Source organism: Anas platyrhynchos, chromosome 26, assembly GCF_047663525.1.
Source record: "Anas platyrhynchos isolate ZD024472 breed Pekin duck chromosome 26, IASCAAS_PekinDuck_T2T, whole genome shotgun sequence".
In the NCBI taxonomy this organism is placed as follows: Eukaryota; Metazoa; Chordata; class Aves; order Anseriformes; family Anatidae; genus Anas; species Anas platyrhynchos.
Genome location: NC_092612.1, coordinates 1,775,586 through 1,788,999, shown reverse-complemented (window position 1 = coordinate 1,788,999; position 13,414 = coordinate 1,775,586). Strand labels below are relative to the sequence as shown.

The 13,414-nt window shown below is 68.7% G+C and overlaps 1 protein-coding gene across 1 annotated transcript; it reads right to left on the bottom strand.

Moving 5' to 3' along the window:
• Positions 1 to 814: 814 nt before the first annotated feature.
• On the bottom strand, positions 815 to 10,361 carry PEAR1 (platelet endothelial aggregation receptor 1). The gene is made up of 22 exons (XM_072027883.1): positions 10,203 to 10,361; positions 7,650 to 7,742; positions 7,467 to 7,571; positions 7,105 to 7,205; positions 6,929 to 7,021; positions 5,846 to 6,092; positions 5,640 to 5,754; positions 5,401 to 5,537; positions 4,974 to 5,186; positions 4,598 to 4,772; positions 4,067 to 4,187; positions 3,813 to 3,976; positions 3,628 to 3,730; positions 3,395 to 3,541; positions 3,175 to 3,303; positions 2,909 to 3,037; positions 2,595 to 2,810; positions 2,405 to 2,511; positions 2,201 to 2,312; positions 2,004 to 2,072; positions 1,283 to 1,480; positions 815 to 1,195 (listed from the first exon to the last, which is right to left on the bottom strand). The coding sequence occupies exons 2-22, from the start codon at positions 7,739 to 7,741 to the stop codon at positions 1,041 to 1,043; spliced, it is 2,928 nt and encodes a 975-aa protein (XP_071883984.1). The 5' UTR covers position 7,742; positions 10,203 to 10,361; the 3' UTR covers positions 815 to 1,040.
• Between the last annotated feature and the right edge of the window lie 3,053 nt (positions 10,362 to 13,414).

Here is a 13,414-nt window from a genome sequence, read left to right as displayed (position 1 = left end):
TCTGCAGCCCTCATTCAACCATTACAGGGACAATTCCTAGGCATAACCTGCAGCCGTATTTGGATTATTACCGTGCTGATTACTGAGCCTTTCCTGGAGCAGGTACTGGACCATCACTAGGACCGGAGCTGGGCCGAAGGGCGGCCCTTCCTGGAGCCCTCTGGGCACTTCTGGGCCTGGCTGGGCTGTGTCGCTGGATCGGAGCTGGGCCAATCACGGGGCCGGTGCTGGACACTCGGGGACCAATCACAGGGCGCGCTTTGGATCCGCTCCGGGAGCGTTGCTGGGCTCGAGCTGTCCCCGAGCCTGCCCTGCGGGGCCTCTCCCAGCACTGGGACACGGACTGGGATTTACTGGTGCTGGCCTGCGGGTCGTACTGGGCCAATCACCGGCATTTTGTTGGTGCCCTGAGGAAGCATTGCGGGGCCGAAGATGGGGCCTTTCCTGCAGCCCTCCGGCCCCCCCCAGCCCCCCCGTCCCTTGGCCCAGCTCCGGGCCACGCTCGGACTTCGCCGCAGTCCCCGCGGATCGCCCCTGGGCCAATCACCGGCCCTTGGCTGGCGTTGGGCATTGGCTGGACCAATCAGCGAGCAGAGTCCGGTCCGACGTGACCAATCACGGGGCGCGTTCTGGATCCGGCCTGGGCGCTTTGCTGCGCCATCCCCGCGCCCTGCTGCAGCCCCCTGGGCACACGGGGGGGGGGCTCTGGGGGCCCCTTCCCGGCCCCATCCCGGGGCTGCGCCCCCCCGGGTCCCCTCTGTGCTCCCCCCACCCCTGACACAAGGATGCGGCCGCAGACAGCCTGGAGCCCCGCTTCCAACAACCCGGCTTTATTTACAGGCTGCGCCCCCCAGGGCTGGGGGACAGGGACGGGGGCTCCGGGGGGGGCGCTCAGCCCCCACAGGGACCCTGGGACGGACCCCCCGTGTCCCCTGTCCTTGTCCCCAGAGCGTCCTGGAGCCAGGGCGGGGGCCCTCGTCCTTGTCCCCAAGGCAAGGGGGGCTTTTTTTTTGGGGGGGGGGGACAGCGTGGGGGGGGGCTCAGCGGTCCTTCCTGCGCAGCGGGGGGGACGGCGGGTAGTGGCGGACGGGGGGCATGTCGTAGTGGCTGGGGATGTGGCTGTTCTTGGGGGAGTCGTAGAGGCTGGGGGGGCTCGGGGCTGGTTCCGCACCCTCTGCCCCCCCCGGGCTGCTCTCTGGGGGGAGAAGAGGGGGCGGCTGGGGGCAGCTGGCACCAGGGCTGGGGTCTGCCCCCCCCCTGCTTGTCCCCCCCTTGTCCGTACCCTCGTCGGGGCTGGCAGGAGGCTCCTCGAGGAGCCCGATCTCGGCGTAGGACATCTCCCGCTGCACCGGGGCCTTCATCTCCATGTAGCTGCCCTCGGGGGTCTTGGCCAGGGGGGGGGGCAGGTCCTTGATGGTGGCGTAGGGATTCTCGCTGGCCAGCGAGCTGGCGCTGGCCCCCAGCCCCTCCTGGGGGTGCTCTGCGGGAGGAGGTTGGGGGGGGGTCCCATCACAGGGGCCAGGGAGCAGCCCTGCACCAGCCGTGTCCCAGCCGTTCCCCCCCCTCACTGCACAGCACCCTCGGTGTTATCACCTTTTTATCCCTTCTCCCAGCCCTTCTCCTCTCCATCCCCATCCCCATTCTCTTCCCCATCCTCTTCCCCATTTCCATCCCCATCCCAATTTCCATCCCCATCCCTTCTCCCTATCCCCATCCCCATCCCATTCCCTTCCCCTTTTCCCATCCCCTTCCCCCTTCCCCATCCCATCCCATCCCCATCCCATCCTCTTCCTTTCCCCCTTCCCCTTCCCTATCCCATCCCCATCCCTTCCCCTTTCCTCTCTCCATCCCATCCCATTCCCTCCCCCTCCCCATCCCTTCCCCTTCCCCTTTCCCCTCTCCAACCCATCCCTATCCCCATCCCCATCCCATCCCACCCCATCCCCATTCCTTTCCCTTCCCCTTCCCTTCCCCTCCCCACCCCAGCCCTTCCCCAGGGGTACCCTTGCCGTAGTACTTCCCCAGGCTGCAGCTGTAGCTGTAGCTGTAGCTCCGGTCCAGGTGCCCCCCACCTGGAAACCAAGGACCATGAAAAAGCAGCGGCCGGGAATGGGAACACCTTTGGGACCCCCCTCTGCACCCCATAATCTACTCCCCCAAACCCTGGGGCACCCAGCACCTTCCCTGTACCCCCTCTCACCCCTGGGTCCCAGCGGGGGCGCCCCGAGGTGCTTCCAGTCGGGGGGCAGCGTGGCGTTGCCTTCGGGGCCGTAGGGTCTCTCTGCGCTGGGGAAGAGCTGGGGGCCGGGTACCTGGGGCCAAAAAACGGAGCCAGGTCGGGCACGGGGCTCCCGGTGCCGTGCCCGGTGCCGTGCCCGGTGCCGTGCCCGGTGCCGTGCCGTACCTTTAGGGAACTGGCTCTATCCTGGGTGCCGGGGGCAGGCAGCGTGCACTGGGACAGCGTGTGGTAGCTGGGGTTGGAGTAGTAGTGCGCGGGACCCGGTGGCACGTCTGGGGGACAAGCGTCAGCCCCAGGGGGGTGCCACGGGACCCCCGCCTGGGGTCCTGGAGCCGCGGTCCCGCGCGCCGCTCACCTGGCACCACGTACTCGGAGGTGTCCGTCCGTCCCGCCGTGTACGCCACGGCCAGGTGCCGGTTCTCCTTCCCCTTCTGCCGCTGGCGGTAGCACAGCCCCGCGGCCACCGCGGCCACCAGCAAAGCCACCAGGGCCACCAAGCTGACCACCACCCCCAGGGTGCTGTAAGCCAGCGGAGGGGTGGGCACGATGGTGTAGGGCTGGTCGGGGGTCGCTGCAATTCGGGGGAAGGGGAGGGACACACAGGGATAAGTGCTTAGGATGGGCACGGACCCCCCCTGGATCCCCCATCCCCTCTCCATGCCCACTCACCGGCCTCACAGTGGGGTCCGCTCCTGCCGGGGGCGCACGGGCACACGCCGGTGACGGGGTGACAAGTGGCATTTTGGGGACAGCGGCACAGCTGCTCGCACTGCAGCCCGAAAGTCCCGGGGGGGCACTCTGCAGGGTACGGGGGGTGCCCAGGATGGAGCCAGCCGGTGGCTCCCTACCACCCGGGACCCCCCCCAGGACCCCCTAAGGCTGAACCCTGAGGGGTGGGGGGGGGGGCACAGGGCTGTTGGGGGGGGGGTCCCCACCTTCTTCGCAGCGCGTCCCCGTCCAGCCCGCGGCGCAGAGGCAGGCGCCGGTGGCGGGGTGGCAGGAGGAGAGGTTGGAGCAGGAGCAGCTCAGCGAGCACCTCTTGCCATAGCGGCCGGGGGGGCAAGCTGCGGGCGGCAGGGGTGCGGTGAGCCAAGGGGGGGCTCACTGGGGGGGTGCTGGGATAAAATAACCCCGCTCCTCTTTGGGGACACTCACAGCGCTGGCAGTTGGGGCCGCGGTAGCCCGGGGCGCACGTGCAGGAGCCGTCCTCGGGCGAGCAGGACGCGCCGTTGCGGCAGGAGCAGGGCTGGCCGCAGCCCCGACCCCAAAATCCTTGCAGGCAGCCCCGCTTGCACTGCGGCCCTAAAAAGGGTTGGGGGAGACGCCATAAAGGACAAGGACGGGGTGCACAGCGGGGTGTCCCCCTCCCCAAAAGACCCCCTCCTCACCTGTCCAGCCGGGCAGGCAGTGGCACTCCCCGGTGACGGCGTCGCAGCCGTCCGCGTGGGCGCAGTCGCAGCGCTGCCCGCAGCCGGCACCGAAAGTCCCGTTCTGGGGGCACGGGGACGGGGTCAGAACGTGGGACGGTGGCACCGAGACCCCCTCCTGGTGCCGTTGGGGACGGGGCACTCACCGGGCAGGGCTGGTGGCAGCGGGGGCCGTGCCAGCCTGGGGAGCAGCTGCAGGTCCCGCTCTGGGCGCTGCAGGTGGCTCCGTGGGCGCAGTCACAGCTCCGGTTGCAGCCGGGACCCCAAGTGCCGGGGGGGCACGGCGCTGAGCAGTTGGGGCCGTGCCAGCCTGTGGGGTGTGAGGAAGCGGGGGGAGGTGTTGGGATGGGGATGTGACCCCCCCCCCATGTCCCCGCTGAGGCCCCCATCTCGCACCCACCTTCCTTGCAGGAGCAGGAGCCGTCGATGGGGGAGCAGGCGACGGCGTGCTGGCAGGAGCAGCGCCCCGAGCAGTTCACCCCAAAAGTGTCAGGGGGGCACAGGGAGGAGCAGTGCTCGTCCTGGGGGTGGCAGGGACAGGGGGAGGGGGCATGAGAAGGGGAGACCCCCCCCAGAGGAGATGGGAACCCAGGGACCACCCTGCTCCCCCCTCTTGGCGCACCGGTGCTGGAAGCAGAGCGGGTGACCCCCAAAATCCTGACCTCCCAAAGGACCCCCCAAGGTTACCTCGACCTCCCTCGACCCCAAACAGCCCCCAAAATCCCAACGGACCCCCCAAGGTTGCCTCGACCTCCCTCGACCCCAAACAGCCCCCAAACACAACCAGACCCCCAAGCCCACCCCAAGGCTGCCCGGTGTCCCCCCAAAAAGGGCCACCCAGACCTCCCCCCATGTCCTTGCCCCCCCCATCCCCGGTGGTCCCCACACCCTCCCATACCCACCCCATGGCAGTGGCGGCTCAGGGACGCACCGTGTAGCCGGGGGGGCAGTGGCAGCGGCCGGTGGTCCCGTCGCAGGTGCCCCCGTTGAGGCAGAGGCAGGACTGCAGGCAGCCGGCCCCGAAGGAGCCGGGGGGGCAGCTCTCGTTGCAGTAAAGCCCGGCCCAGCCGGGGCGGCAGGAGCACTCCCCAAGCAGCGGGTGGCAGCTGGGGGGCACCCGCTCAGCACCCCAGTACTCCCAGTTTGGGGGCACCGGGGTGCGCACCCGCTCGGCTCCCCAGTGCTCCCAGTTTGGGCGCACCGCAGTGCGCCAAGAGGGGAGCAGTGGCGGGGAGAGCCATCCCTTACCCAAAACGACCTCCCCAAAATAAAACCTCTCCATCCCGAGCAGCGAGGCTGGGCTTTACCTGAGGCTGTGCTGGGGGTGGCAGAGGCAGCGGCTCTGGCACTGGAGGCCGTAGAGGCCGGGCAGGCAGCGCGGCTCCTCGCAGCGGCTGCCCTGGTAGCCGGCCTCGCACAGGCAGGCGCCGTCCACGTGGAAGCAGCGGCCCCCGTGGGCGCAGTCGCAGCTCTCCCGGCAGTCCTGCCCGTAGCGCCCCACCGGGCACCGCTCCTGGCACCTGTACAGGGACGGGGAGGGGGGCACGGCCCCCAAATTGGGGTTCCCCGGGACCCCCCAACTCCATGCTCCAAGCTGAGCCCGCTGCGCGCCGCGGTTCTTGGAGGTTTGGCTCCGGCAGCGCCCGGGTTTGGTGACCCCCTCCTTGCGCCCCCCCTGTGTGCCCCCATCCCCCTGCCCCCCATCCCGATGCCCCCGTCCCTGTCCCCACTCACTGCTCTCCGGTGAAGCCGGGGGCGCACTGGCACTGCCCCCCCAGGGGGTCGCAGTGCCCCCCGTTGTGGCAGCGGCACTCGCCCTGGCAGCCGGGGCCGAAGCGCCCGGGGGGGCACGGCGTGGAGCAGATGTCCCCCTGCCCGGGGAGGGGACACAGCGGGGTCAGCGGGGCTGGAGGAGCAAACGGGGACACCCCCGTGCCTCGTGCCTCGAGGGGGGGGGTCCGCAGCCCACCTACCATCCATCCGTGGGGGCACACGCAGGTGGTGGAGCCGGAGGGGTGGCAGATGCCCCCGTTTTGGCAGGGGCAGTGGTTGTCACACGGCGTCCCCTCGGGGCAGGGGACATCACAGCTGCGGTGGGAAGGCGAGGGGTGAGCGGGCGGCTGGGGGACCCCCTCCCCAAAGGGACAACACCCCCCCCCCGTGGGACCCCCGCACTCACAGGGGGCCGGCGAGCCCCGGGGGGCAGAGGCAGGCGCCGGTGGAGGCGTTGCAGGGGGCTCCGTGGTGGCAGGGGCAGCGGAGGTGACAGCCCTGGCCGTAGGTGCCAGGGGGACAGGGCTGGTGGCACTGGGGGTCGGCGAAGCCGGGGGGGCAGGAGCAGACCCCACTCAGGGGGTCGCAGGGGGCCCCGTGGTGGCAGGCGCAGCGGTGCCCGCAGTCCCGGCCCCACGAGCGCTCATCACACTCTGCACGGGGACGGGACACCAGCGCTGCCACCCCGGGGACACCACCGCTGCCACCCCACACCCGGCCCCAGTCCCAGCCCCATTTTGTCCCCATCCCCGTCCCTATTCCCAGTTCATCCCCATCTCGCTCCCAGTCCCCATTCCCAACCCCGTCTCATCCCCATCCCCATCCCATTCCCATCCCCACTCGTTCCTTTTCCCTTCCCCGTCCCCATCTCCCTCCCAGACCCTATTCCAATCCCCATCCCATCTCTTTTCCCTTCTCCTTCCACATCTCTGTCCCTACCTCATCTCCACCCCCTTTCCCATCCCCTTCCCAGTCCCCATCCCATCCCATCCCCATTGCCATGCCCACCTCATCCCCATCCCAATCCCCATCCCCAATCCCTCCCCATCCCCATCCTAATCCCATCTCCATCCCCATCCCATCCCCATCCTAATCCCAACCCCATCCCAACCCCAACCCCACCCCATCCCCTATCCCCTCCCCTCCCCTCCCATCCCCATCCCATCCCAATCCCCATTGCCATGCCCACCTCATCCCCATCTCCATCCTCATCCTAATCCCATTCCCATCCCCAATCCCTCCCCATCCCCACCCCATCCCCTATCCCCTCCCCTCCCCTCCCCTCCCATCCCCATCCCAATCCCAACCCCATCCCCTATCCCCTATTCCCACCCCCTCCCACCCATTTCCCCTCCCCATCCCCACCCCCACTACCCTCCAACATCCTCCACACACCCCCCATCCCCCCCCCAACCCCACAACCCCCCTCCCACCCCCCACCCCCGGGGGTCCCCGTCCCCGTGCCCCCCTCCCCGTGCCCCCCCCTCACCGCTGGAGCAGTCGGTGCCGCGCCAGCCCGGCTCGCACTGGCAGCGCTCGGGAGCCACGCACCGGCCGTGGACGCACTCCTGGGTACAACGCGCTGCAGGGACACGGCCGGGGGGTTAAGGAGAGGGTGGGGGGCACATCCTGAAGCCCCCCCCCTCACCCCCTCGCCCCACTCACGGACGCAGACGTCCCTGCTCTCGTAGTAGCCCTGGCAGCACTGGTAGCGCCGGCGGTAGTCGGTGCGCACCGCCTGCCGGTACTCGGTGCGGTACGCGATCCTGCGCCCAAAACAGCGCCCTGAGGATGGGGGTCTCGGGGGGGGGGACACCCTGCCCGACCCCCCCCTTCCAACCCCGTTGGCCACCGGGCAGCACCCAGGGGGGCAGCGCTGAGGATGCGCCGCGGTGGGAGGGGAGAGCGGGGACCCCCCAGACCCTCTCCAAGCACCAAGGGGGGGTCTGGTGAGGCCCCCTCTCCAAGGGGGCTGGGTGAGGGGGTTTTTTTGTTTGTTTTTTTTTTGGGGGGGGGGCTGCTCTCACCTTTGCTGCAGGCAGGGCTGGGACGAGCCCAGCACCCTGGCGCAGGGCTCAGCAGAGGCCACGACGTGGGGCTTGGCGTACGACTCCTTCACCGCCGCCGTGAAGCTGCCGGAGAGGAGGGGGGGGTGGCAGCACGTCCCGCGGGGCCCCCGCCGCCCAGTTCCCCCCCAGTACAGCTCCTACCTCTCCCAGTAGCTGCAGACGTTGGGGTCTCCGGGCTGGAGGGCGGCCAGGAGGCAGGCGTGCACCGCCAGCGCCGCGGCCCGCAGCGCCATCCTGCACGGGGACGCGGCGCTGAGCTGGGAACCGGGCTCGCACAGCCGCGTTCCCGCTCCCCACCCACCGCCCCCGCCTCATTTTGGGTTCCCGGGGGGGGCTTTGTTCGCATTCCTGCCTGCGGAGGAACGCTCCTGGCCCCGGCCCCAGCCAGGCGTTAAGGGGAAACTGAGGCACGGCCGCACGGGTGGCCCCAGCACCGCGCCGACCCCACAAGCAGCCAGAAACGTCCCGGCCCCAAATGCCAGGGGGGGGCCCCAAATGTCCCAGCCCGGGGTTGGGTTTTGTCAACCGCCACCACGGCACCGAGGACATCCCCTGGGATGCCCCAAGCCCCATCCTGGCATTTCCTCACCCTCAGACCCTCAGCTCCAGCCTCTCCCCCTTGTCCCAGAGCAGCGCGGGGCCCTGCCAGGGACACCCGGGTGTCCCCAGGGTGCCGGGGACCCGTCTGCGGGGTGTGGGGACGGGAAGGAGTTAACCCCCCCCTGGCAGCCGCCCCTCGTGGCCCCGTTTCAACGCTTTTCCCATTTATTTGCAGTTGTGTTTCCTGGATCCGCCGCGCTCTTGCTCAACCGAGCGAGGGACCGGGCTCGCCGGGGCGGCGCTGGGAGCGCGGCCAGCTCGGAGCGGGGTCGGCGGACGGGGCCGAATTCAGGGGGCGCAAAGAATCCCCCCCATGGGGGCTTTGGCAACACCGAGCAGGAGGGAAGGGCGAGGGTCCGGACCCCGTTGGGGATGCCGGGACCCCATCCCGGTGACCCCGAGCCAGCCCCGGGTGGCCCCGAGCACGCGGCGCGGTGTTTACGGGGCCGTTGTGCGGCGCTCCGGTGAGCGCACGTGTGCCACGAGAGGAAACAGAGGTTTCCTGAGCACGCAGCTGGATTTACGGCCGCTTCCTCGCTGCTCCAGCCAGCCTGGGGCCAGCCACCAGCCACCAGCCCGCTTGGGGACACCCCAGAGGTGCCACCACCACCACCACCCCCCATCCGGCACCATCCTCCTCCTCCCCGCTGGCTCGGTGCGAACCCAGGCAGCGGGAGAGGGGGGTTTGGGGTGGCCCCGCAGCCCCCCCCATAATTTCCCCGGGGCTGAGCCCTCCCGGTCCCAAAGCGGCGACGTTTTTCTAGTGGAAAAAGCGTTTAGTCAGAAAGTTTCTCCCCGTTTCCCTTCGGCTCCCGGCGGCCGTTTCCAGGGTGAGTAATTGCTCGCCCGCTTCCGAGCCCCCCGCCCTGAGCCTCTCCTCCCTGGGACGGGACCCCCCCCCCGAGCCCTCCCCACGGCCCCAAAGCGCCCCGGCCCCGGCCCCGCTCCAGCAAAACCCCGCGCCAGGGGCTGGGGGGCCCCAGCGCCGCTGCGAACAACAGGAACCGCTCGGAGATGCTGGCAGGAAAAGCGAGGAGTCATCAAAAATCGGGGCCCAGCTGGTCCTAATTGGGGAGCGGGGGCGGCCGGCTGAGCCCCCCAGGGTTGTGTCGGGGGGCGCACGGCAATAGGGACCCCCAAATGCCAGCATTACCCGGCCCTACAGACCTCCCCAAACCACCTCCGGAGCAGGGAGCAATGCGCCCCTGTTGTGGGGGGGGCCCCGATCCTATTTGGGGACAGGAATGGGGTGCTCGGGCACTGGTGGGGGGGGGTCACCAGCACCCAGAGCTCCGGCACCTTCACCCCTGGGTGGCCGCTCCCCCAGGGAGCCACCTGCCTGCTCCTTTTGCAAACGACACCGGAGGAAAGGGGACATCCCAAAGGGGTGGGGGGTGGATTTCATCCCCCCCCACACCCCATGAAGCTCCCCCCCCGCTCCCTCCCAGGGGTGACGCGGGGTCGGGGAGCATCGCCCGCGGGTGCTGGGGAGCGAAGCCAAATTGTGCAGCGTGGGAAGCTGGGGGTGGGGGGGGTGGAGGGGGGGTCTGCAGCCGGGGTGAGGGCAGGGGATGGGGGATTCTGCCCCGTCCCCATTAGGGACACGGAGCCCGGGAAGGCGCCGGGGCCCCCGGAGCTGTTATCTGTGCCCCGGTGCTTCCTCTGCCGCGGGCTGACGCGTTTCCTCCGGGGGCTGCGAGCATCGCGGGGACACCGCGGGGACGGGGACAGGGCGCGGGTATTGGGATGGGGAAAGGGATGGGGACGGGGATGGGGACGGGGATCGGGATAGGGATCGGGATTGGGGTGAGAATGGGGACGGGGATAGGCATGGAGATGGGGCCGGGGCTGGGAATGGGGTTGGGACTGGGAATGGGAATGGGGACGGGACTGGGAATGGGGACGGGGTGGGGAGGGGGTGGAGATGGGGATGGGTCCCTCTTAGGGTCAGGGTCAGCGCTGGGGTCACCACGGGGGGTCGCAGCCCCATCCCACACCCTCCCCCGCCAATGGGGGACCCCAGAACCGTGGGCGCAAAGTTGGGGACCGTCCCCTCGGGGCCATCCCTGGGGGGACGCAGCGTGGGACACTCACCGGGACGGGACCGGGACCCCCTCCGGGCTGGGACCGGGACCCCCAGCGGGTCGGGACCCGGACCCCCAGCGGGCCGGGAGGCGCAGCGCGGCCGTCGGAAGCAGAGGGAGGGCCCGGAGCCGCTCTCAGGAAGTTTGGACGCGGAGACAACTACGGAAAAGGGAAAAAAAAAAATCCTAGAGTTGGGTGGTGTTTTTTTTTTTTCCTCGCCTTTTCTGGCCAGAAACCAGCAGGTTTGGAACAACAACAGCGCCGGGGCTCGGGGCGGGGGGGGGCGGCCCCGCAGCACCTTCGTGGGACACCCCCAGGAGGGTCCCGGCCCCCGATGGCTCTGGGGACACGAGCGCAGCCCCGAATCCCCCCGAAAACCCCAAATCACCCCATTTTTTGGGGGACGGGGGGTACATACGGGAGGCGGCGGCACCCCCGGGCACAATTTGTCCTTGCAGCCCTACATCCCATGCATGCATCATCTCCACATCCCCATACAACACCTTGCATCCCACACGCATCGTCCCTGCACCCCAGGCACAATTCGTCCTTGCCACCCTGCATCCCGTGCGTATTTTGTCCTTGCAGCCCTGCATCCCGTGCACATATCAGCCCTATAATCCCACACATCATCCCCGCATCCCAAACACATCATCCCTGCATCCTGGGCACAATTTGTCCTTGCAGCCTGGTATCCCATATACACCATCCCTGCATCCCATATACACCATCCCTGCATCCCACACACATTTTATCCATGCACCCCCTGCACACACCAGCCCCACATCCCCTCACATTTTGTCCTCGCCACCCCACACCCCACACACCTCCCACCACAGCCAAGCGCTGGATCCTTTTCCCACCCCTTTTCCCACCCCAACCCCACACAGCGCACAGGCTGGGGGCACAGTGCCCAGGTGCACGAGCCCCCAGTGTGCCCAGGTGGCCAAGAAGGCCAGCGGGGTCCTGGCTTGTGTCAGGGGCAGTGTGGCCACCAGGGAGGTGAGCGTCCCGCTGCGCTCAGCTCTGGTGCTGGGTTCATTTTTGGGACCAGAAGGACAGGGAGGTGCTCGAGGGAGTCCGGAGAAGGGCGACGAAGCTGGGGGGGGGCTGGGACACGAGTCCTGAGAGGGGCGGCTGAGGGACCTGGGGGGGTTTGGGCTGGGGAAGAGGGGGCGCAGGGGTGGGGTCACCCAGGGAGGTGGTGGGGTCCCCGTCCCTGGGGGTGCTCAAGAAGAGCTCAGAGGTGGTGTTGGGGACACGGCTCCTCGGTGACACTGGTGGCAGGGGGTGGTTGCACCAGGTGACCCCAGAGAGCGTCCCCAACCCTGATAACTCCGGGACCCCCCCCTGCACCCCGTGAGCATTTTGTCCCTGCAGCCCCGCACCCCGAGCACGCAGCGTCCCCACGTGCAGGACCCCAGCCCCAGGGGGCCGTAGCAGCCCCAAAAAACCATCCAGCCCCAAAATGGGGTGACCCCCACGCACCAAACCCACAACCGAACAGCACCCCGGGGGCTCCCCCAGCCCCACAGTGCTGTGGGGTGCCCCACGGCGCATCCCAAGGAGCAGGGCCAGCAGCACCAGCACGCACCCCCCTACACCCCAGGCTCCCCCCCCAAAAAAAAAAAAAAATTCCCCCCTGGGGGGCTCGCCCCGGCCAGGGGGCTCAGCACCACGCGTCGCCCCCTCCCCACGCCCAGCCGCCCCCTCCCCAAGCGCGTGCATTAGCCGGCCTCAACTGATGTCAAGGCGCCGTTAATTGCCTCTCCTCGTTACAGTAATAGCTCTAATCACTCCTAACGATTTTCACGTCCCAGTGTGGCTCAACCGCTGCCCCCCCCCCCCAGCCCCCCCAGCCCACCGATGGGCTCCATTAGGATCAAGCCCACCCGTGGCCCCGGGGTTTGCCACGGCCACCCCAAAACGGAGCAGGGGTGGGCACCGAGGCTGTAGGGGCTGGGGGGGCTGCGGGGTGGGGACATCTGGGCTGGGACCCCCTGGAAGTGCCCCCCCCACAACGCACACATTGCTCTTCAATAAGGCATCCCCGGGGTCACGGGGAAATGTTGCTCGGGGACACTTCAGCAGCACTTCAGCTGCGCCTCGTTAGCGCCGAGATGCCTCCGCAGCCCCCCCCCCGAGACCTCTGGGGCCGGGGGATCGAGGCCCCACAAGTGCACTTAGGGGCTGTGTGGGGTCTGGCCACCACTCACCCCCCCCCCGAGACCCACGGTGCCAGGACGCAGCTGCATCCCTGCACCCACCACAAGCCCCAAAAAAACATCCAGCCCCAAAAAGGGGGGACCTCCACGCACCCAACCCACAACCGAGCAGCACCCGGGGGGCTCCCCCCGCCCCATAGCGCTATGGGGTGCCCCACGGCGCATCCCATGGAGCGGGGCCAGCAGCACCAGGAGCTCCCCACCCTGCAGGATGCGCCCCCCCAGCATAAAAAATCTCCTCCTGTGGGATGTGGGATGGGGCCCAGGACCCCGAGCCCTCTTTAACCCTCCTTAGCCCCGTCCCCAGTGCTTCTGGGGGGGGGTTTTGGGGAGGGGGGACCCTCTTCCAAGGAGCAGAGCCGTTAATTACCTCATTGCCAGAGTCCATTACCGCTCCCCCCGGAGCAGCTGAAATGGAGAAACTGCTGGGGGGGGGGGGGGAGAAAATCAATCAGGGCTGAACACTTCTGGGAGCGGGGCTGCCATGGGGAGGGGGGGGTTGGGGGGGGGGGCTTAACCCTTCCCCAGCTGCCCCACGGGGGGAAACTGAGGCACAGCCATGGGGAGGTTTTTCCACCGAACCCGGTGCCCTGTGCCATGTGCGGTCCCACTTTTTGGGGCGTTTTGCTCCTTTTTCAGCGCCCAGGTGGCGCGCGGCCGCCGCGGTATTGACCGGGGGGGGGGGAGGAGGGGGGAGGCAATCTGCAGCGCTGGAAAAGCTCAAAGTTGTAATCTTGTTCCTTCCTCAAATTAAATCAGAGGGAAAAGGCCATCAATCAGCGCAGGCAGCGATTAGAGAAACCCCAAGGAAGCGGGGGGCTCACCGGTGCCATGGATAAGGGGGGGGCACCTCTCCAAACCCCTCCCCAAATCCCCCCAGAAAAACTTTGGGGTGGGACAAGGGGCCAGGAGCCACCGGCTGGATGCAGGGGTTCGGCTCCCAACCCCCTGCCTCAGTTTCCCCACCCAGCCCCAGGTTGGTGACCCGGACACGGT